The sequence below is a fragment of the Schistocerca gregaria genome, chromosome X (genome assembly GCF_023897955.1).
Source record: "Schistocerca gregaria isolate iqSchGreg1 chromosome X, iqSchGreg1.2, whole genome shotgun sequence".
Classification (NCBI taxonomy): domain Eukaryota; kingdom Metazoa; phylum Arthropoda; class Insecta; order Orthoptera; family Acrididae; genus Schistocerca; species Schistocerca gregaria.
The window spans coordinates 217,156,382-217,182,290 of record NC_064931.1 but is presented as its reverse complement, the minus strand read 5'-3'; the positions used below and the strand labels follow the sequence as shown (position 1 = coordinate 217,182,290).

Genomic DNA, 25,909 nt, shown 5'->3' with positions numbered 1-25,909 from the left:
TGTATTTTCAGGATCTATTTTTCCACCCTCACTGTTGCTTGGTCATTCTCTCTTTGGATTGAAATATCGTTGTACTACATCCTTTTGCTTCTTATCGTCATCTTCCTTCATCACCTGTCTTTTCCTATATTCACTGCCAGGCAGTCTTTTTCTACTGTTGGACATGTTTCGATCCAGCCTGCAAAGAATGATTACATGAAACTGACTGTTGCTGTCAGTGTGCTAATTTTGTTTGCAACACACTTCGCAGACAATGTCCTGATATTCCACTGCACATAAAAGGAAAATTATATTACTGTTCAAGAGATGAAGTCATAGGAATTGAGCCGTGTGAAATTTAATTTCATGACAAATTCCACTACAGACACAGGTGAAACAGTCAAAGAGTGGGACGGAAGACAATGGAGAGAGGAAGAATAAGTAGATGGAGTAGCATAATAATGCCATAAATACGCAGCCGACCAGCGACGGGTACTAATACTAGTCAAAATATATTAATTCACTGAACTGCGGTTTTCTGTTCAAAGAACTGACACTCAACATCTGTCATAATTTCCAGGTACGACTTCTTTCGTGTCTGATTATGGAATAAGGGGTAACAAATTAGTCATCACCATATCACTTCACTTTTCTTTGATTGATATTTATTCTAGCTATTGGTACGATGCATGTTTATTTGCCAACTTGCCAATTTTTGAACTAACAGATCATAAGAAAAATAAATTTACCTGTTCTGCAATCTTGAAGGAGAAAAATTCTAACTTATGAGAAACGTGCATGTGCAATACTAATTGTATGTTATATGAAAAGTACTTACCTATTACATCCCAAATTGCAAGAAATTTGTACGTACCAATTCTTCTGTTCTTACGAAATGCAATGAAGGTGCTTCTGACCAATCGACTCCCTCGGCCATCTACAGAAACGAATTCTGTAGTTTTAGTTGTAGAGAATGCAACAATACCTATTGCCTGCAAAGGTGAAGCGGTGACTCGGCAGTGCCAGGAAGTAGGTCACGTGATGGGTTACAGCAAGGCTACGGTTAAACTAGTGCCCAAGAAGAAGAAGCAAGAAGCTCACAGTAGGTATTGACAGATGATATGGATAAATGTGTTATCAGGCAGCAATTTCTATGGCATTATTAACAAATTTGAGAAAACTGCACAACTTTTTTCAAACAGAAACCAGCTTCAAAGCCAGCAAGGAAATGGTTAGAAGCAATGTTCTGTCTATGGATTTTTGATTTAGAAGGTGTCAAAATTAACATTTTGTTTTGTGCGAACGAGAAGACATTGTTGCTAAAAGACCAGACCTTCTCAGGTTTTCATTATAATCCAATTGACCATTAGTTTACTAAGATGAAACATGGATTCACATGCATTGTACAGTAAATAAATGTTGGCAAAGTAATAGTGCGTGAGTAGTATTGTCAAACAAAAGTTCCGGTCAGAGTTTAATTGTTATTCATGCAGGTGGAGACAGGTGTTTCATGGCTCAAAAACCAAAACGTCTGACTACCACTCAGAAACAGATGGCAAAAATTTCCAAAAATATGTCAAAACCCAACTTATGCCAGGCTTATTAGCAATGTGATTATCCCTTGTAATTACTTGCAGAGTACTTACCCATTCAGAATACTTCAAGCCACTGTAGGTGTTGGACATGTTTGACTGTAGTAATTTTCAACCATTTTCTCCATAATGCAGGAAGAATAAGACACTCAGAAACTGCCATTGAAGGGCTTAACAAAATTACTTCAGGCATGTAACCACACTATTGAACATTGCATTCGAATTTCCAAATTAGATTTCGTCTTCTGTAAAATTAGTTGTGAGTAAACACATGTCGCGTAACAGGCTGGCAGCACTCCACTCATAAGACTACTGGCTTGTACGCCAGACTGCTTCTCCCTCTCTGTTCCTCCAGTGAAAACATGATGGTGCTGCTACAGTGGCAAGGAAGATATTAGACCTCCTCCCTCCCCTTGTTCAAAGGGGCAGCCGGCAGGTAGTTGAGGCGCCATATTTCAGTTCCCGAAGCCGCTCCCACCAAGTTTTGGTTTCGAATCCCTTCTTGGGCATGAATGTTGAGTTTCTCCTTAACCTAAAGGGGAGGCGGGGATGGCATATTTGCTGCCCCTCAAAATGCCGCCCTGAGGGGCCACACTTTTCACACATGCCTTGTGCCGGCTCTGGTTGTGCAATCCAAGAATAAATCCTTTTGCTTTGTAATTTTGTAGAGAACAGTGAGTGTGTATACAAGAACATTTGAAACAAGAAGTGGCAAATCGTATGTTGAAGATGTATCTTGGGTTGCACGTTGATGCTAATGTACTATATTTGTACTGTTGAGCCTACTGTTACTGAGTGCAGAAATAGTTTAGATGTTCAAATGAGGAAATTACATCAACAGGGAATGTAATTCACTTTCATTTCAGTTGATAGTGTAAATACAAGTTGCAACCAGAAAGCAAGTTTTGACAACTGATAAAGAATCAATAAATGTATTTAGAAATATTTATTGGAATATTTACATTTTTTGACTGACTACGTAACAATGTAATCACCGGCATTGTTGAGGCATTTTTGAAACAGTGCACCTTCAGTTGCATGCACATCTCATAGGAGTCATCCACCAACATCCTGGACACAAACTTCCTTCCGTTGGTCCCTGAGCTTCATTGTACAAATGTGTTGCTGCCAAAAAAGAAATCATGAGAAGGAACAGATGACAGTGACTTTACTAAAGTTTGCAGCTGTATGGCTGGTGGTTTAAGTTCTCTCTTCGCAACTAATTAAGTAAGTTTCATTTTGCATTGACTGTATAGGGTCTTGCAGTATCCTGTGAGTAGGATAAGAATTTTCATATCTTTTAATTGTGTCTTTGACTGGTTAACTAGTGGACTCATTAATGGGTTCATTTCAATCATTACAACATAAAGCACGACATGCTACAATTTAGATGCATCCTGAGTTGCCTATTGCTGGTAATGAACTAGTTTTAAACCATTATTTGTGTTTAGTGCCTAAAGTTACTGATGACAAGGTTAGTTTATGAGTCCATGTGTATCAGTTACTTCCATAAGGGATGAAATTCACATTCACTTGAGCTGAAAATTGAAATTCTTTTATACAGTGTCTACACAGAGTCTGGGTTTTCTTATTCTTTGGGTATGTATCTGTGAAGTATTGCCTGTAGTTAACCTTTCTGATGATCACACAATACATTTTCAATTAATACAAATAGCTTGAGACTGTTGCAAAGTCTCTGTTACTTTGTACTCACAGCTTCAGTTTTGATGTTGTTGGTTGCCATAAGGAACTCACAGTTCTAAATTGTTGATGTGTTAGAATAACATTTCATTGTGAAAGTGTGTGGTACTTTTGAGCTTCTGGAAATAGGTTTGTTGTTGGTATCATATATGTTACCAAAAGGTGTGTATTGTATTGTGAAAAGCCTTGGTGTTCTTACAACTATTGACTTAACACTTTGTGTCTTACTCAACTTTATTGCCAGACATCTAGCTTATGCTCTAATTATACACAAGTGCTTATATGGACAGGGAGGAGTCTTTGTTCTTGTTATATATTGTATCAATTTTGTCATTTGGTCAGATATACAACTGTGTGAATGCACTGAAGGTAAAGTACTTCGAACTTTAAGGAAGCGAGAAAGATGATGAAACAGATACCTGTATTTTCTTTTGAACATTGTCATTGTGCAGCTGGAGATGAGAGCAGATGTAACAATATATCTGAATGAGTTACACTGTTCTGTTTTCCACTTAGACCTGATGCAACACCAACACATCTGAAGTAATAATAATTACATTGATAGACAAGGAACTGTTGACTGTGGAACCAACTGTGGGTGGCATCATCAGTGTTTGATGTGGTAAGTAGTGACTGTAGCAAACTTGACTAAGAAAGGGACCAGTGTGAAATTGTTAAACATCAATGAGTGATCTGAGCACAGTCCTTTCTAGTGTTACACTTGTCAACATCTCAGTAATGCTAGTAATTTTGCAAATTATATAATACCATGACGGGCTTCATTCTAAAGTTATTTATTAATAGAATAACAGTAACATCAATGATAATACTGATTGAAGAATAGCATTTTTGTGGGTCATAAATACCATTACCTTTCATATGATTGCATAATGATATTCTTTCATGTAGATGCCATACTTAACCTAATGTTCTCCATTAACCTACCTCTCACAAAAACTCTTCCCTTTATATCTGACAGAGATATATCAATGATGCAGTCATTGTAATACAGGGAATACTCCATTATAGAACTATGTTTAACATTGAGCTCATATGTGCATATTTTTGTAAGAGTCCTTTTTATGCAGTAATAGATAAATATATGGAAAAAATATTACTGCAAATGTGTTTAAACCACTTTGCTTAGTCTTCTTCTGGTTACTTTTGTTCCAGCTGCATCATTCCAGTTGAGGAGATACTTAAACTTGGTAGCTAAAGCACAGTTAATGGTCAGTGGAATAGAAAACGTGCAGTATGTCACTGTAGTGTCCTTTGATATTGAGTAAGTGTTTCATTCTGTCACTATGACTGGTTTTTGAGTAGAGCTTAAGAACTTGGTAATTATGCATGTGTATATGAATTGATAAAATTATATGTGAGGAACAGGAAACACTTTGTGTTGGTCATAACAAATGGTGGCTCACTCTGATAAAAAAATATGTGACACAGAACATGAAGTGCCTCAAGGAATCTGGTTGGGGTCCCTTGTCTTCTCATTTTATGTGAATGTTAAAAAGCACCATTCACATAATTCTAAAATGAAATCTGTGTATACTGTTTGCAGATGGTATGTGAACTGTGTGCAGTGACAATGGTTGGCTGCCTGGAGGTGCTTGACAACAAATGTGTGCAAGTCTTTTCGTTGTGGCAGTCAGGAAGTCAGCATGTCATCTTTATGGTGAGTAGCAATTCATCTTTCTCATGACGTTGTTGATATTCCAACCTGTACTTTCCATTGTATAATATACTTTTGTTATGAGTATATGAAGTACTTAAAGCTTGATATCAACCTGCAGTCAGTAAAATATCATAATTATTGTACAGATTTTTGAGATGAAATTTCATCAATATGTAGAGTAGATTATTCTTAAAAAATGCTATGTTTTGTATGTAGTCTTCAGAGAAAAGTAAAGAGCACAACAGGACCAGGCACTAATAAATAAGTGCATAAGTCTGAATAAATTAATTCGTTTCTAATGCAAAAAGTTTTATGCACTATTCCAAGTATGATGACTTGAGATGTAAAACTTAAGCTGGAGTTTCACAACGTCAAACATGTGAAAGTATAGCAAGTGGAGATAGGTTATGCCACAAATTGAAGTATAGAAACAAATAGCTAAGTGATTCCAGTATAAGAATGCAAAAAAAAAAAAAAAACAAAAAAAAAACAAAAAAAAAACGAGTATGTACTATGTTACAATGGGATAAATAATGTTGTGATATAGCTACTAGGTATTTCAAATGCTTTTTGCCTTTTGTATAGCTCAGGCATTATTTTTAATGTTTCTTTTTGCTGGAATGAAAGGCACCAGAATTCTTTAATAGTTTTGTAGTGGAAAAGTGTTGTATCACATGTTAAAATACAGTAAGGAATATATGATGTTCCCTGTCCAGTATTTCATTCCAGTGAATCAGTTTATCATAACATGAAGGACAGCATGGAGGAGCTGTCCATTAGCAGTTTCTTGTGTTTTGTATTGAAATGTTTTTGTGAGGCATGAGATTGATTTGTGGAGCATTTGTAAATTTACAAGCTGTACACATTTACGGTCTGTTAGTATATTAAACCTATTTTAATTTATAGCTGTTGTTCAGTGGATTTTTGTGGTCACCAAAATTCTGTATTTTAAAAACAAACTGCCTAACATGTGCATAGTTAACCCACACTTCGTGTTGCGAATCACCTTGTCCTATTGAGTAGTAGGTCCATTTAGCTTGGAATAGTTGGATATTTGTCAGTTAATTGAGTTTCTTTAGTGTCCTTACAAATTTCTCCACTCCGAATTGGAAGTCAGTTTTGGTTTCCTGTAGCATGTGTTTGAAAGTCTTCAATATCTATCTGGTTTGTAATAATACTTCTCCGTAATTTGTTGAAGTTCCTTGATATTGGTATGTAGTAAAGTGGTAATGTAACGCAGAAAATATTACATGCAGTATAATAAGATTTTACCAATTGGAACATACAGTGCCCTTTTCAGGGCATTGTAACTGTTGATAACTTAGAAAGCAGTAGTGGTGTGAAGGGTAGTGGCGTAACGTAGTTTGAAGCTAGTAGAAATAGATTACTTGATGTTATCATATTTGTTAATGGAAAGTTTACAGCAGAGCCCTGCTAATCTGAACCCCAGTAATCTGAACGTTCGGCTAATCTGAACATGAAAAAAGTTAGTCAAAGTATGGAAAATTGAGCGGTAAACGGCTGTACGTACAAACTATTTTAATTTACACTGTACAGTAACATGTATTAGAAAAATTGGCAAGAAAACATTAGGTTTAAACAATGCACAGCAATAAAGGACATGCTGTCAAACTTAGTAAATAAAGAGGACATTTTATCCCTACTTTTTAGATGAAAAAAGCTGAGTCATTGTTTTTTGGCATAATGAAGACAGTCTTGTTATATAACGCACAGTTGCACCATCGTCTTGTAAACATCAAGTCAGAAGGTATAGCAGTGGGCTGTTGCTCCAAATAACGTAGTGCGAGGTCGAGGGCTTCTGCTGTGTCAGTATGTGTTGCTTTCAGGCTCATTGTCACTTCCGTCACAGCAGCCCACTTCTTCCTGGTCATGAGTCACAACAGCAACTAAATTAGCATTATTAAGGTTCTCCACATGTGCCCCATCTGCTGCCATCCACTCATCTACGTCTCCTTCACTAGCTTCTTCTCATCCAGTATCATTTGTAGTTGATTTTCCTCTTCATTTTTAACCAGGTTGTCCTGAAATTCAAGAGATGTCCAAGTTTTCTCCACAATTTTCTCAGAGTATTTTCTGAAATATTCTGCCATGCCTCTGCAGCTCAATAAACAACATCATTCACTTTTATTTTGTCTAGTTAAGGAATGCCATTGTTTGGATCAGCATTCTTAAAAGTTGTTTTCTGTCAGTCAGTTTTAATGTTTGCAGTTCACCCTGGTCCATTGGCTGTAGAAGTGGTGTAACATTCAGTGACGAAAATTTTGCCACAATTTCTCCATCATATACACTAATTCCTCAGTACTGGGGTGAGATGGCGCATTATCAATGAAAAGGATTGCATGGGGATTGCAGCCAGGATCATCACTTGAACAAGAAGAGGCAGCACCAGAATCATCTTCAACAAAAACAGCGAGAAAATGTGAGGATCCAACGGAAGAAACAGTGGCCAGTCCATCAATCAGTAGGATAACCATAACACCCCATCACCAAAAGGATTTTTTAGATCAAGGCAAGAGAAACGTAAAGACTACAAGGTAAGCAGTGCTCAGTGCTTCTCAGTATTCCACCAAAATATACAATGCTTAAGAAACAAAGTGCAACAATTAGAAGTGGAACTGCAGTCTATTGACAGCTCACTTGTTTGCTTAACAGAACATTGGTGTAACGGTTCAGAATTATCAAATGTAGCACTACATTCATACATTCTAGCCTGTCATTACAGTAGAAACAGTATGAAATGTGGTGGATCATGCATATACGTGAAAGAGGGGATTATGTATAAAATTAGGAATGACGTCATGGCATTAAGTGAAGATAAACACATAGAAATATCTGCTTTAGATATAAAAAACCTACATGTATTCCAAAGACTAACAGTACTATGTATTTATCGTGCTCCCAGTGGTGACATGGACACATTCACTACAAAGCTAACCCAAGCATTGGATATGGTCTCCAGCCCCAAAGGCAAAATTATCATTTGTGGAGATCTAAACATTAACATGATGAACCCAGATATGTTGTACAATAATTTTCTGAACATTATGTATGCCTATGGTGTATCACCATTAATTAACACTGCCACTAGGATAACCAGACATTCAGCTTCAAGTATTGACCATATGCTAACAGACATAGAGAAAGATAGATGTGACGTTGTCATAGATGACCTTGGCATCGCAGACCATTCCAGTCAGTTATTAAAATTGGGTGTAGAATTAGATAATAACACTAAAATACATAAGTACAGTAGGGTTTTCTCTAAGTCAAAAAGAGCTCTATTTGCTGCACTACTTAACAGTGAAACATGGGAGGAAGTGTACAGAGAACCTACTATAAATGGGAAGTTTTTGAAGTTTCTGTCAGTATTTAAATTCAGGTTTGAAGAAGTGTTCCCTAAAGTTCTAAGAATCACTAAACCATGCAACAACAACAGCTGGGTAACCAATGGGATAAGGAAATCTGCTGAAACGCTCAAGCACCTCAGCTCAATGAAAAACTACCGTAATGATTCAGCATTTCATAACTATTATCATAGATACAGAAAGATCTATAGAAAAGTATTGTTAGTGGCTAAAAGGTACCAAAATGAGAAATTTATAGAAAAAGCCAGTAATAAAATCAAAGCAGCATGGAAAATCACCAAACAAGAAACTAATAGGAAAAAATTAAAGCCAGTAAACATACAGTTTCAGCACAATGATACCAAAATAAATGATCCCAAAAAACTAGCAAACTTTGCCAATCAATATTTCAGTAACATAGCTACCAGACTGCAACAGAAGTTCAACAAAACAAAGCAATCACAAACTCTGAACAAAATAGCACACACAATGATGCTACGACCAACCACAGCAGAAGAAGTATCCAATGTTGTGAGTAACCTAAAATGTAAAAATTCAGCAGGCATAGATGAAATACCTGTGTGCTTACTGAAGGACTGCATAGACAACATCAAAGACCCATTAGTGCACATCATCAATGAATCCTTCTCCATGGGTTGCTTCCCAGAAATACTAAAGCATGCAAAAATCCTACCTATATATAAGAAAAGTGACCCAGAACTCATAGAAAACTACAGACCAATCTCATTACTGTCATCCTTTTCAAAAGTCATAGAGACCATAATGAAAAACAGGCTCATGGGGTACTTAACAAAGTTCAATCTTCTGAGTAAAGAGCAATTTGGTTTCCGGGCTGGCAAAAGCACAAATTCAGCTGTAGCTCACTTCTCAAATGTTATCCTCGAAGCACTAGACAAAGGAGACCACATAACAGGGATCTTCCTTGATTTGACCAAAGCATTTGACACAGTAGACCACACAATTTTGCTAAACAAACTAAATGCTCTAGGAGTAAGAGCAGTAACAAACATGTGGTTTCATTCATACCTGCAAAACAGGGTCCAACAGGTGGAGATCACTCAAACCAACTCCAATCACACCTTTTCACACCTTTCAAACCCAGAATACATCAACATAGGAGTCCCCCAAGGAAGTGTGCTGGGCCCAATCCTCTTTTTAATATACATAAACGATTTTCCACAAAGTGTCAAACATGGTGAATCAGTACTGTTTGCTGATGACAGTAACATCCTAATCAAAGCTGAGTCGCCAAGTGCACTCAATGAAAAAGCTGAGGAAACACTTAAGCATGTATGCCAATAGATAGAGACTAATAAATTAACCCTAAATGTAAAAAAAACCAACAGTATTAGCTTCCACTTAAACAGAAAACCGAACAGTAGCAAGCTAAAAGTTAATGACGAGCACATAGAATGTGTACCATCAACAAAATTTTTAGGCATGCATGTCGACTCTCAACTAAATTGGGCCAAGTACACTGCGGTACTTGGAAAGCGAATAGCTTCAGCATGCTATGCACTTAGGATTATAAATTCAGTGTGTAGTAGACGGTGTACTAGAACTGTATATTTTGCGTATGTCCACTCTATAATTAGTTATGGCATAACCTTCTGGGGATCAACAGAGCAGAACAGACAAACAATATTTAAGTTGCAAAAACGGGCCGTACGAATCATAACAAAAAGTAGCAGTAGATCCCATTGCACAGAGTTATTTAAATCTTTGGGTATATTGACAGTTCCGTGTGAATACATTTTGCAGACAGTAATATACATAAAAAGACACATTGACCAGTTCCCGATAAACAGTTCCATACATGCACATGACACCAGACACAGACAACACTTACACCTCTATAGGAAAAACAAATGAAAAACTCAAAATAGCATGTTATATAATGGGATTAAATTATACAATAAACTTCCACAAGGGATCAAAGACATAAGCAAAATAGATAACCTGAGGAAATCGCTAAAAAAATATCTCTCGGAAAAGTGCTTTTATACTGTCAATGATTACTTGAGATGATGTGAATGCATAGAAATATGTAAAAATTAGCAACTGTGTCATTAAGTGGTTTAAAAATGCATCTTGTTATAATATTCATGAATTCCGATTGTGACAATTAAAAATTTGTGTACCTATTGTATATACTCATGTTGACAACATCCATACAATCCTGATTGTCTACGGATGGATAAATAAATAAATAAATAAATAAATAAAATAAATGGGGAAACAAATGCTTTTCCTTAGAAAACTATCAAACAGAGGGAACAAACTGGCCGTGAAACCATTCTTTGAACAGCTTACCATCCATCCATGTTTTTTCTGATAGCGATAATATTCTGTCAGGGACTTAATTTTTAAAAACTCTGGGCCTAGGAGATCTGCTGGCCAGCATTAAAGGCAGCTTGTGATTACCAGCAGCATTGCTGCACACTATTAAAGTCACAGAATCTTTGCACATTTTAAAACCAGGAGCATGGTCTTCTGCTTTTGACTCCTGGCTTTTTGTTGGCAATGACCTAAAATTAAGGCCAGTCTTGTCAGCGTTATAAATTTGTTGGGGGGAATACTTTCCCTCTCTTACAATTTTTTCAATCTCGCCCAAGTATTCCTTTGCTGCATCACTATCAGAAGAAACCTTCTCTCCAGTTGTTAGCTGACAGATTTCATGACATTTTTTGAATCTGTCGAACCAACCTGTATTCGCACTAAAAGACTCATCAACATTCATATACATGTTCAGGTAAACAGTGTTCTTCTGAGCCAGTGCTCTACTCAAAGGAATTCCCCTTTCTCTTTCCTGCATAAATAAAGGAAAAGAACTTCATCCTCTTTATCATACTGGAACTGTTTCAAAGTATGCTAAATTCCTACTGTTTTTGCCGAAGACGTTGCACAGGACTGTTCAAGCTTACTCGGTTCTTCTTGCACTCACAAATGGTTGCTTTACCAACATCCATTTCTGTTGCCAGTTTAGATACATTCGCACCATTGTTTATCTCCATTAAACCATATATTTTTTCTTTTAGAGTTAATGTTGTGTGTTTCCATTTACTCATGACGAAAACAGTGTACAAAACTACACCTGAACGAATACAATACAACTGTTAAACATGCCGGCAATTGATAAGTAACATAACCAAGCACTTTGTGGGCCAACTGGCAGTGCACTGACCTCAGGCACTTCAAATGTTTCAACAATGCACAACAACAAGGGCATGGAGTGAGAGTGATTCATTGTTCCCACACTTGTTCCACTTTGTTACCACTGTGTACCTACTTACTTCTCTGGTATATGTCAAGCAACATCCGGTTCCAATTACTTTGGATTAACGGGACTCTACTGTAATATCTATTGGGAAGGTATTTCATTTTCTTATATATATTGAGTTATTACTTTGTCTCTTACTCAAATACATCTAGCTTATGATATAATTATCCACTTCTGTGTGCAGTAGGGGACTTCTTTAGTCTTGGTTTTAGTGGTGTTATTTTGTCAGTTGGACATGGATGCAATTGTGGGAGGCTCTGAGAGCTGTGTATGCCAAAAGATCAGGAAGTACATATTCCACAGGGCAGAGATTAAATGGAGCAGCTGAGTACATTCTGAAACAGATTTTAAATTTATTCTCAGTATTTCCAATGGTGCAACCTCGTTGTACTGGTTTGTGAGACGTAATTTTTTGTTTTTGAATGTCCTGAAAATCATCTGCAATGTATTTTGTGTTACCAATTATGAAATGATTCGTGTGCTTCTTTTGTATTCACAAGAGATGTAATAATATGATGGCTTAGTTGAAGGAGTCATGATGCTCAATACTGATTTGTCTTATTGTAGCGGAATGTCATTTTAGAACAAATACCTTCAAACTGTTGGCAAATCTCTCTTACTTTATACTCACAGCTTCAGTTTTGTTGTTGAAAGGTACCTATAAGAAACTCACAGTTCTAAATTGAAGGGTAGTTACCAGTGTTGATATGACATGTTAGTATAACATTTTATTGTGTTGTGAGGCACTTTGAGACAACTTGTTGGCATCATATATGTTATCAAAAGGTGTGATTTGTATTGTGAAAAGCTTTCATGCTCTTATAGCTATTGACTTAATTCTTTGTGTCTTACTCAATTTTATTGCCAGACATCTAGCTTATGGTATAATTATGCATTTATGCATATGAGCAGTAGCAAGTTTTCTTATTCTTGTTACTTAGTGGAACTACTTTGTCAGTTGGCAAGTTATACAACCCTGTGAATACACTGAGGTAATGTAATTTTCTTCAAAATATGCTTAGCTTCTCCATTTAATGTCAGCACTGTGAAGTATGTACTTCCTTAAAATTTCAATGGGTAATGTACTCTGAATTTCAAGGAAGTACACACTTTACAGTGCAGACATTAAATGGAGAAGCTAAACATATTTTGGAGAAAATTTCAAAGACGTTTTCAGTATTGGTGTATATATGATGATTGCTCAGTTGGACTAGTCTTGATACCCAGTCTTTGTCGTATAGAGTCACATACAATTAGTTGCTATGCAGTAAGGTTAAAAACAAATATATGTGCCTGTGAGAAAAAAATTGTCAACCCATATTCGATCGCTTTTATTGGTGTGACCTGGCAAAAATTGGTGCACCCAATGTGGGAAGGCCATTGGTATGCAGTTGAAAATCTTATCACATCGAGCCAGGAGTGAATTCCTTGGGTTTCCAAGTTAGTGGACTGTTGTGTAATCCAGTATGGACCTGCAATCAAGAATCAGTACATTTTATTTTATTTATTATGTTTGGACTGCAGGATAATTCACCATGTAAAGAAAATACTATTGACTGTTATTTCAGTAGCAGCAAGTACTTTTATTAGTATATATTTTGATAAAAAAAACATTTTACTGCCTTAAAAACTGCAACTGAATAAATGGCATACTTACAAGTACAACGTTACTTCTGAATCTCATGTACACATTGTGCTTTCATTGTGGAAAATCAAGGTATAAGTTACGTGTGAAAGTAGTGCATTAGATCTTGTGCACTCCTCAGGTACTTCATCAACAAAATTACATTTGTAACCTCAAAGGACAATTGTTGGCAACAGATGTGGAGCATTTTACATGATGAATTTTAGATACAGAGCTTGAAAACCCTAACAATGGAAAACTTTCTCATGGCATAGAAAACTGAGATTCACAAATCACTTATGATCATTTTAAAATGTATTTCCAGCTTCAATCGGAATTATTGTTTGAGAGCTGTGGAAAATTAGCAGCACTAAAAGAAAGTGACTTTGTTATCCCTTTGTAAGTCCTGAGATCATGACATCCTTCTCTTACACTAATATTGAATACGGCATGGTAGGTATATGAGACTTACTGTTCTTAAGTTAAGATTAATACACTGTTGTTATTTGAGACCGATGTATTAAAAAGGAATGAGTTGTGAATTAAGTAAGTTAACTATTTAAATCAAGTAATGAGGATTTGGGTGAAGAGTAATTTTAGAGCCACTCTTATATAGTCTGTTTTTGTATTTGCATAATAATGTGAGCTTTTCTGTCATGAAAGTAATGCAAATGGTAGTGAGTGTGTAGGTGAAGGGTGCGGCTTATGGAATAGTACATGTACTAAGAAATTTCGCATATGGTATGCTAATGGCACATTGATTTGCATTTACAGTTGATGACATCATTGCCAGTGGATCGCCAGAGTTCTGGTACTATGTGGACACCATGGCCTTTGTCAGCAGTACCTTTTCTGACAAACATCAATTCCTTGGGGTAGGTATGTTGTGTGATATTAATATTGGTTGTTACTGAATTTTAAGGAAGTACATACTACACAGTGCACACATTAAATGAGGCTGCTGAGTACATTTTGAAATAGATTTCAAATATGTCTTCAGCATTCCCAACAGTTCTGGCAAATTTTACTGTTATATGTGACTTTTGATGTTTGCTTATGAACTTAGTGTAGACAATCAAGATCATATGTTATGTTATCAATTTTAAAATGTTTTTTGTGTTTCTTTATGTTTTCATTGATTCTTATATGATGATTCCTCAGTTGCTAACCAATAAGGTTAAAACACTGGTGTTACCAGAGCAGGGAGGCCATTGGCACACTGTCGTATGCTGTTGTATTTTATAATGCATGTTAGGACTGCAGAATAATAAACCATGTAAAGAAATTACTATTGATGGTGATTTTGATGGCACAAGCATTTTGGTTTGTTTTTTATATTGATAAATATTACTGCCTTAAGGTCTGCAGCTGAATAATTGGCATTCCTACAAGTACAATGTCAGTACAAATTCTAGTGCACACTCTGTGCGTGTACTGAGGAAAGGCAAAGCACAAGTTAGTTGTGAAACTAGTGCATCAGATCTTGTGCATCAGCAAAATTATATGTGTAATGCCAAAGGCCAATTGTTGGCACCAGATTTAGTGAACCTCAACCCCTGAATTTTAAATACAGAGCTTGAAAGTCCTAACAATGCACAAGTTTTTCAAGGAATAGAAAACTGTGAGATTCATAAGACACTTATGAGCATTTTAAAATGTATTTCCTGCTTCAATTGGAAAAATTGTATTAGTGTTGTGGAAAATGAGCAGCACTAAAGGAAAGTGACTTTGATATTCCTTTGTAAGTAATGAGATCATAACATCCTATGCGTCCCTGTTATATACTAACTCATCAGTGTCAATCCGACGGTTTTTTGATGATGGAAATCATAACCATTTAACTAGCGCTCTATTCCTACGACGTCTTATCACGTGTTCGATGAGAAATACATCTGGTTCAGAGCTCTTCTGCAATTCCTCCATGTAAAAGCATCCTACAATTTCTTCACCCTTGCCATCCTTTAAGATATATGTTCTCTGCACTTTGGATACTGTGAATATCTTCGCCGACCAGTTTGGTGTGTAAGACTTCTCGAATGCTGTTTGGTGATTTGAAATACATACTAAGTCGCCTACATTGAACCTCTGTTTGCAGGGGTCCAGCATTTTAATGCGAAAATATACTGTGACCATGAGTGAATTACTGCGAACATAGTTCGATCTCATTTTTATTGTACTATGTTTGGTTCGGTTCTACCATGCAGTTATCTGTGGGATGCTATGTAACCACTTGTACGAACTGCGAAGATTAAAACGCATGCACATTTGAGCTTTGACTGTTCTGTCCAAACGCTCCACGAAATTAGGTTTCAGGTGGGTAAACGTGGAGTAGTGGTGTATCCCATACTTCACCATCACAGTCTTGAAATGTTCATTGTAAAACTCACCACCATGATCGATTTGAAGATTGTCCGGGCATCGATTCATTCCTGTCTGCAGTATACACTCAAACACTACAACAACATCTCTACCCATTTTGGTTTTCACAGGTAATGCCCATGCAAATTTAGAGTATGTATCAATAACCATTATTCTCATATGAATATTGACTCATATCTACAAGATCGGCTCCCACAAGTCATTCAGCACTTTAATCATAACATGCCTGCTAGGGTATGTTTTGCCTGCTGGCTTCTGCAATTCTCGAACTACCGCCTCCATGCTTATTTGATGATACCTCTCTCTCGAAGCTCAGGGATTATGGAAACAACCTCATTTGAATGAGCTGTATTGCTCACAGTAGCCGAAGCCATCAACAGTCAAAGTCTTTCAATTAGTTCATCTGGCTCATCGTAATGTATATACTGTGGTAGTTGATAGCTCACGCATTTATGCTGAAAGTCTACAGCCTCACCAATGCTTTTAGGTTACTCATTCAGTAAAGGTTGTATAATGGTTGTGTATTTCGAGTTTTGTGGGTTTGTGTCCTGTCAGGATTTTTATAAAGTTCAGTCAATTGTAGTATTTCACTACACACTTTGCAATCATTGGTAGAGTATTTTGAGTTTTTTTGATGGCCTTAGGAAGATTAGATTCCTTAAGCCAGGTGTTCTTTTAAACTCTGTATTCCTGATGTGTATTGTGCTATCAGATAAACTTATAGTTTGAGAGCCTAGCATGTACGGTCTCTTCCTGCAGACACCAAATGTTCTATCTATATTACCCACCCCACACTGGTTGGTGAATTATGTGATTGGATCATTATCACGCGAAGACATCTTACTGATAGATCTGGTAACAGGTTTAAAAGTTTCTCTTAGTGTTTACTCGCGATCCATACGTCCCAACCTCATCAAACGTAATTTCTCTCAAACTGCTTTGCCCACTTGAAAGACTTTATGCTTTGTCGACATCTTGGAGCATACAAATCAGAGCTCTGCATGTCACGTGGTTTTATATATGCTTTGTTGTTGTTGTTATTCTTCTTGTTTCCTACATCTCCTTCTTCAATAACAGCAACCTCAGCTTCTATCTTCCCCTCAGTTTGCTAATTCTATTCTCTAGATGATTTCGGTTAAGTTCAAGAAGTTTCTGAGTGTCCTTTAATTCCCTTACAACATTACGGAGTCTTCCCTGAAGATTCTTAATTTCATATTGGTGTACATACGAGCATTCTGCCTATGCACACCTAACTCTCAGACTGAGCGTTCGCCATGCATACGAATTTGTCCATGGTGTAGTGTCTACTGATGCACTCAGCTATTTTGTGCGTTTATATATGGAGAAACTCCTGGAAGTTCTGCCTGCAGCTACCGTCATACAGAAACCTGTATTGTGAGTGGTTCCAACAATCAGCACATATCTTTACAAATTCATTGTATGACATGTCGGTCTCTACATGAGCCTGGTAAATGTGTTTTTAATTGAGATTGTCTTGTTTGAAGGCTATAATAAGGTTGCTGTTATCCCTCACCAACTGTTTTGGGATCCTGGAATATGTCTGAGTCAGATAAAATACAGCAACACCCATATGACGACCAAAGCAGAAATTGATGCTGCTTTTCAACAGTCACATCGTCAAATATGAAGACATTGTTAGGCTTTACCTCTTCAGGTAGGAGGATGTCGGCACTTTCACTGAATGCTCTGTACGTTACACCATCTACCCCATCTAATATTTTCTGCAGTAAATGGTACTTGGGTTGAAAGAGTGTTTTGGAGAAGGCGAAAAGGTGCTCGAAGCAGACTCCATCTATATGAGTTAACAGAGCCATGAGGACATTTGTCTTTACACAGTTGGGAGGACCTACTATGATTGCTCGTATGCTGCCAGGAAGGAGTGCTCCATTCTTCTCCTTCTTATTGGTTTTCTGGTCTTGGTCATCTTCACAGGACTAGTCACATACAACAAAGTCCTTGGGGCGAGGGTGCTTCACCCAGCCTGCCATGTTTCCTACTGTGCTAGGTACTGGCATGCAATAGGCTTTTATGTGATAAATAGTATGTGTGTGTAGCCAATATAGTGCTGTCACGTTACCAACTGAGCTACAATGGCTACACAATAGAATGAACTCCAAGTGATATATTTAAAGGGAAGTGTGTTACATACAGTAACATACATAAAAGTATACTAACGTGCATTAACATATGTAACATTTGTTGCCTAGAGAAATAAAAATGGCAAACAGAAATTTAAATTTATAAATATATTTATTTATTCAAGATATACAATTATGATTAGCTTGGAAAACAATAAGTTCATTCTTTTTTAAATCGTGCAGCAGAACTACAGTATTTCGAAAATAGATGCTTCTTATATCCCTCAAACTCAGCACGTATATCTCGTAATGTTATAGGCGCATTGCAGTAGTCTGGTATTCCATCAGTAAATTTGAGTTCAACATTTTTATCACCGATTTGAGGAATAGCACAAGACTTCGGCACTGCAGTTATACAGGTACAAAAACAATGATCTATAACTTCTATGTGAATGCTACATGTGTGTAGCCAGTTAATGATGTCACTGTATACAGCTTGAAGATATGGGCGCCCTCTATTTAGTCTCTCTATTGTACTAGTTACTGCGATGTCTAGAATGAATAAGTTATCAATACTCGAGTGCTGCATGGAAATACTATGACCCTCAGCACTTTTAATTCTTACTGTAGTATCATCATACATTGATAGAATACTCACAGTTAGACTGCTGCAGTACATGTCCTGGTAGGAGTGGGATGGAGCGTATTTGGTAGTCATATGCTTCTTGATGTATGTTTTTAGACGATAGAGTTCATCCCATTTGTAGTCAGAAAACCTAACTTTAATATTTTTGGGTATATTTTCGAGCACTAACACAGTTGATAGGCTACGGTCTTGTGAAACTTTAAGTCCTACATGAAGATGCTTTGAACCACTAAATATTAGCACATAGCATGAGGTGAACAGTAAAGGTTGTGGTGCACTGGAGGTTGGTAGCTGTTCATCCACAACATCCACACCAGCACGGTTAGCCTGCTGTTCTTGCACAGATTGTTGTACGTCTCTTATACGATGATCAAGGAAAGCATTTACAAAGGAGTCCAGAACTGTGAAGCCATTCAAACGTAGTTTCTGGCACTGGAATTAGCACCTCGCTATCCTGCTCCAGCATGCTGAGAAGATGTACTACAGGATCCTGCGTGGGAGAGTCCGAGGTCACCGCATGTGCGGGCCCCAACAGGTTGGAACCTGCTAATGATGACATCACGGGTGAAGCTAGCGGATAAAGAAGAATATTCATAAGCATAATATTCTGCTGCTACAGAAATAATAATAATAATGATAATAATAATAACAGGAGAAAAAATTGAAAAATACATCCAACTGGCTGAGGAAGTCAAGGACATGTGGCATCAGGATAAAGTTGACATTATACCAATTATACTATCAACTACAGGAGTCATACCACACAATATCCATAATTAACATTTACCGCACAGTTAAAAGGAAGTCACACTTCATCATGGTCCGTGTCACTTTCCATTTTTAACCAGACATAACATCTGAGAAAGGAAAGAAATAATAATAATAGTAATTTTGGGAAATAGATACTTACTTTTCTGCTGCTTCCTCCTCCTATTTGCTGCAGCTGCTGCTGTGGTGACTGACACTTCATCTTGACTAACTGACTGATCTGAACAGAGATCGAGCAGCTGCTGAGACCTTCTTATATACCATCCACCGTTGTCATCATGATGCCGTGTTCATATTGGCTGAATCATGTGATCACATGACCTATCGAAGTGCCCTCTAGTGTGAGCTCATGAACTAGATCAGTTCTTCGGCCTGGTGGATCGGAGGCAGTCGTCTCTTGCGGGCTGGGAGCTTATATGGTTCCAACAATAGCAGATGTTTCCATGAGATGGGTAATGCATCTTTAAAGCATCTCACTGCAACGCATTTATTTGCAGGACCGTATTCTTCCTCTTCATATGTTCGAGCATTAATGCGCACTTCCATTCCGCATGTATTAGGCTATGGGGGCAGTCCTCGATTGTATGCTTCAAACAACATAGTTGTTAAACTCATCCCGCTCAAACACCAATCACCAATACTCATCAATAGAACAGGATGATCATGAGGATGGGGAGGGGGGGGGGGGGGTGCGGGGGTTGAGCAGATGATCGTAAATGGTATATATGGAGTATATGAATATGCTTAGACCAAAGTGAATTGTCATCAACTGGACGTCTCTTCTGTTTTGGAAGAGTGAATGCTTCATGATGAATATTTTGGCAGTTTGCACATGCGCATGAGCATGTGCTACTTATGGTATGCATCCTGGCTCCATCCCTCTGCATTGCCGAAATCTGCTGAACAGAAGTCTTTTACTTATTCCTCCTACATTCCTCCATTATCATACTGTTCCATACATGATGTAGTGAACAGTAGCTACAGTCCTCCCTCGAATGTCTACATGTAATGCAGCTATTGACAGCTGCTCTATCCTCCACATTCATCTCGATGATTGAACACATGACAACTGTTTGATAACGACAGCTTAGCAAAGACTGAATGTGCACCACCAATTCCAGCCATCTGAGTGGATAAAAAAAAATGTCGCCATTTTGGATAACGGTACTTGCATCATCAACTGACGTCAAGAAAATATACTCTGTGTACCAAGCCATGTGGTGGATACACTGGGTGCAGTCATCTTGAATAACGGTACTTGTGTCATGATCTGACGCCATGGTGGCGCTCTCTGGTGGCGACCATATCAATTAAGCTATCTGGGCTCTAGAGCTTGGAATTTGAAATTCGCTCCATTTTTCAGGGGGGGGAAGGGGGGCATGGCACTTTCACATCAAAATTTCAGACCAAAATCCGCCATCTTGAATTATGTCACGGCCGCCATCTTGGATGACGTCATCGCTGCCATCTTGGATACGGTACTTTGGAATACAACAGGCCTAGCCCAAATACTCATGACCACCCAGAAACGGTACTGGGAAATCGGTTTACATAATACAGTTTAGGGAGCCTCATATAAATGGGGTAAATGTCACTTACTTACATCTAAACAGCACACCCTCCTTTAGAGGCAAAGATGGCTTGCGGCAGATTTACTGCGAACTATCGACACGGTACGGCTCTGTCCTCACTAAGCAAGGTGAATGTGGGAGAAAGTAGAATGTCGTCCCACTCCTCTTCAGTAGTAGCCTCCCTGCTATGGACAAAGCCTCTCATGTAATGTTTGAAAGTGGAGTTCTGAGCACTTTGGTAACGCAGTCACCAACGATCCCACGACGACAGGCACAGATCCTTGTTCCATCTTCTCTGCCTCTTTACCAGTTCCACCTGGTAAAGATCCCATGGACAGTCTTAAAGAATGGGTAGAACAAGTTCCTTATAAGCCACTTCCTTAGTCGATGAGTTACATTTTCTTACGGTTCTTGCTGTGAATCTCAGCCTGTCATCTGCTTTTGCAAGTATTTGTTTTATGTGGTCATTCCACTTAAGGTCGCTCTGGGTAGTTACTCCTTGTTATTTTACGGTAGATACTGTTTCCAGCAGATTTTTATATCAATAGTATAGTTGTGCAGTAGTGGCATTTTTTTCCTATGTATGCACAATATTTTACGTTTATTTACCTTCAGGGTCAACTTCCAGAGCCTGCAACGTTCACCAGTCCTCTACAGGTCATTCTGCAAATAGATATTATCTTCTCGTGTTGCTACTTTGTTGTAGACAACGGCATGATCTGTGAACAGTTTTAAAGACCACCCGATGATTTCTACTAGATTATTTACATAAATTGTGAACATCAATGGTCCTATCACACTGCCTTAGGGAACTGCGGAAATTACCTTTACATCCGCCGATTTTGTTCCGTTAAGGGACTTGTTGAAATCTTTCTGCAAAGTAGTTTTTAATCCAGTCTTAAATCTGGTCCGATAGTCGATAAGCTCGTATTTTATCCACTAAACAGCAGTACAGGACGGTGTTAAGAGCCTTCCTGAAGTCAAGGAACACGACATTAACTTCAACGCCGTTGTCTACAGCGCTGTGAATCTCATTGAGGAACACAGCGAGCTGAGTTTCGGAAGATCTCTGTTTGCGGAATCCATGTTGGTTTGTACAGAGGAGATTTTCATTCCCCAAAAACGTCATAGTTGTTGATCAGACAACACGTTCCATAGTTCTACAACAGACTGACGTGTACGATGTAGGGCTAGAATTGTTTGCATCTGTCCTACAGCCCATCTTGGAAAGGGGGAATTAGCAGCATTTTCTTCTAGTCGCTAGGTACCCTCCGTTGTTCCAGCAGTCTACCATAAATTGCTGCTAGAGGGGGAGGAAGTTCGTTTACGTAATATTTGTAGAATCTTATAGATATCTCGTCTGGTCCTGACGCCATTCAACTACTAACCGATTGTAGTTATTTTTCTATTCCGCGATCTGTTATCTCGATATCTGCCATTTCGATGTTCGTAGGATGATTGAAAGGTGCGACTGTATTACGATCTTCCACGCTGAAACAATTTCGGAAGCCCGAATTCAGTATTTCGGTCTTGTTTTATTCATCTGAAGTTTCGGTGCAGTGTGGTCTCTGAGTGAATGAAGCCGACTCGCAAGCTTCTGGAGAGGAGCGTCGCACCGCGGCTACTATTTGGAAGCGTGTTTTTGAATACACTTTTTGAGAATAATGACAGGCCGTGGCAAAGGAGGAAAGGGGCTCGGCAATGATGGCCCCAAGCGGCACCGCTTGGTGTTGCGCAACGACAACCACGGCATCGCGAAGCCGGCGATCCTCTGCCTGGCGCGCAGAGGCGGCGTGAAGCGCATCTCCCGTCTAATCTACGAGGAGACCCGTGGAGTGCTGAAGATGTCCCTGGAGAACGCTATCCGCGAGATGGTCACCATACAATACGCCAAGGGAATAACGGTCACCGCCATGGAACATGCGTACGCCCTGAAGAGACAGGGACGCACTCTGTACGGTTTCGGTGGTCATACGTTGGTGCGCTGTGGCTCTTCCACTACCAAACTGGCCTCCACACTCGCATTTGGCGGAGGTGGTGCTTTTGGCTGGAAAGAGGAGACGATTTCTAACAGCTTACTGATTATACCTAGGACGAAAACCTCATAGGGTTTTTACTCAGATCATCTGACAAAATTTTACTTTCTAAGTTACTGAATGCTACTCTCGTTGTTCTCCTTAAGGGGGGTAGGACGTCAAATATGCCGACTTGGAGCAGGAGAGGAACCACAGGACATTTTATTTTCTACTCTCTATACTTTCACAGATAAATTAATAAACATTTGTCAGCATGACCAGGAAGGATTCATGATTCACACTCATAGCAGTGGAAGTGTAAAAACATAACAAAATAAAAATTTTTAGATATGAAATTTCATCATTTTTTCACGTACTGTTGACTGCATTTGTTGCTATAGGTACATTTTTCTTCACAAGTAAGAGAGATTCATTGATGAATTTTGCACAATTGAGATAATTAACTAGAATATTTGATTTTTTCGAAACATAAAGTTTAAAACGTAACTGCTCATCCATTTTTTCATAAATTAAATATATTATAGAGTTTCAGACACCTGTAAATATTATTTATATGCTGTGCAAAACTCATCGAACAGTCTTTCTTACTTATGAAGAAAAGTGTACCTATAGCAACAAATGCAGCCAATAGCAAGTGAAATAAATGATGAAATTTCACACAAAAATATTATTTGTTATGTTCTTGTACTTCCGCTGCCAGGAGTGTGAATCCTGAATCCTTCCAGGTCGTGGAGACAAAGTTTTACTAATTTACTTGTAAAAGTATAGACAGTGGATATCAAAATGTCCTGTAGTGCCTCTCCTGCTCCAAGTCGGCCCTTTTGACGTCCTACCCCCCTTAAGGAGAACAACGAGCGTAGCTCATTTTCGCTTCGTTAGGCGTCCGTTTTTCGACTTCTCTTGAATCTGAAAGGAGGCTCTCTTTCTTTACTTAGCAGTTTTCTAACGCCGCTATTACACCACAATGGTCTTTCTCATCTCTTAAGACCTTGCGCGGAACATCCATGTCTAAGGCATATTGAATGATGGTTCTGATTTTTTTTCTATTTGGGACCCATATTTTCGTCCGCATAACCGAATATTTGATGCTCACTGCTCAGATACTCTGCAGTTTGTATCCTTTCGCTCGTGCTAAGGGAATATATCTTTCCATCTTTGTGAACATTCTTTGTACAGCCCATACAATCTTAACATCTACACAAATTTTGTAACTGATTGTGTTGATTAAGTTTATCGAATTTGTTTTGCCCAGAAAGTCAGAGTATAATAAGAAACAATTTTAGGTGTATCAATACGAGAGCAGAAACGTGGCACCTACTCGAACGGCGGCTGCCGTCCGGCGGTCGGTGACGGGTGGCATATGGACTGTTGCCGGTTGCTAGTGGCTGCTTTAGGGCGAGGAAACTCTCGAGCATGAACCGTTCTGATCTGACGCAACCACGAGCTCTTCCACACAACCGCCTGAAGCACAGGCTGCTTGTTCCACTTGTCAGTGTAATGACAAAAGAGCAAGTGACGGAAGGACATGTACTTTGTCACCTTTTCCGTGGTTTTCCTAAATCACTTGAGAAGAATGCCAGGATGGTTTCTTTGCAAAGGTCACGGCCCATTTGTTTCCCCATGCTTTCCCTGTCCTAATAACTTCGTTGTTGATGGAACGTAGAACTTTAATCTTTGTTTCTCTCAGTTTAAGTCTACATGTCGTTTTCAGTGTCTCTGTAAGATTCTTTCAAGGCACTAAAACTTTTTGTCAACAATACTCATGTTGATCTATAGTTGAGAAATAACGCTATTCGTTTTCCATTTTCAGAGGTTTTTCCTTCAACTTTAAGCTATACTCTCAAACGTAGTTACTGGGATTATTTTAATACACCCTTGTACGCTTCTGCAATTGTCTTAATATCGTGTACGATAAGTTTAAATGAATGAAATGGTACCGCACTAGTAATCGATGTCTTTCCATAGAGCTGACGTTTTCGAATTTTCATTTGATTATTTCCCACTAAGATTCGATATTAGAGTTACCACGATTTGTGTACTCGCAAGGCAATCCTTATATTCTTTATTCTGTTTGTCTTAGGTCACAAAATTAAGTGCGCTCACTCTGTTAATTATAAACTATCGATTACAAACAGATTATATAAAGAAAGAGGCTTTCAGAGTTAACAATTGTAGCCAACGGATGTAAGTAATATCGGGTGACGTACTTTCAGTCAAACATTATACAAACACTATTATCTTTGCCAATCACGTGGACAAATTTAAACAATTTGTATTTAGCGGCGTTTAGTGACGAATGCATCCACTAAGCTGCGTAAGTAATTCGTTAATACTTTCTTTCAGTGAAGAGTCTTCAGAAAGATTTCTTTTACAAGGCACTAGTGGAGCTGAAATGGCGCATTACAGTTGGCTCATGTTTCTCTAGCGGCAACGAGAATTTTGTAAGTAACGAAGCGTGCACAAAGCTAAGGAATCGGTTTAAACATTTCATTTATCACGTGCAAACCGTAACAAATTATCTATTACGTTGTGTTTATTTCATGCTGTTCCCAAATTCCTGAGGCGTAGTGGCCGATGATAATACGAAAGTAATATTTTTTATAGTGAAAGTGTCACCAAATTTTATTCCATTGTTCCGCCATATTGTATCTGACTGGCTGGTTTGCCTATCTTTTTGTAGGCTTGCGTACATCTGTTATAATTAGTAATGAATGTTGTTTTGAGTTAGTTCTTCTATTCTTAGTCAAGTCTTAAATGTCCTCATGTCGAAGTTCATATTTGAAAATAATAAGTTTGTTGTTTAGATAATGGACATTGTTTTTTCTCTCAGCGGCACGGATCGAATTTAGGAGGACAAAATTTTCGAAAATATTTTTTCGCACTATTTGATCAGTTAGACTATGTTGATCTCGAAGATGTTATTTAGTTCCATCCCCGTTGAAAACTTTTTAATATATCTAGAGAAAAATTTTTTTTATTGAAAATCTTTTTCTCATTTTTTGACCAGACCACGAATTTGTTATTTGCAAGCGTCATTGAAGCTTTGGATCAAACCCATTTCACAGTTTAATTTCAGTGTAACACTGTTTCAGCATTTCAGACGAAATTCCGAAAGTTACTTTTGATATAAAGTAACAATATATTTTATTATGAGAGGCCAGAGAAAGGTT

General features: G+C 38.1%; 1 protein-coding gene across 1 annotated transcript; it reads right to left on the bottom strand.

Moving 5' to 3' along the window:
* Positions 1-10,695: 10,695 nt before the first annotated feature.
* LOC126297981 (tigger transposable element-derived protein 2-like) lies at positions 10,696-11,654 on the bottom strand. The gene is made up of 3 exons (XM_049989295.1): positions 11,630-11,654; positions 11,261-11,430; positions 10,696-11,145 (listed from the first exon to the last, which is right to left on the bottom strand). Exons 1-3 carry the CDS (start codon positions 11,652-11,654, stop codon positions 10,696-10,698), a joined length of 645 nt encoding a protein of 214 aa, XP_049845252.1.
* Positions 11,655-25,909: the final 14,255 nt, after the last annotated feature.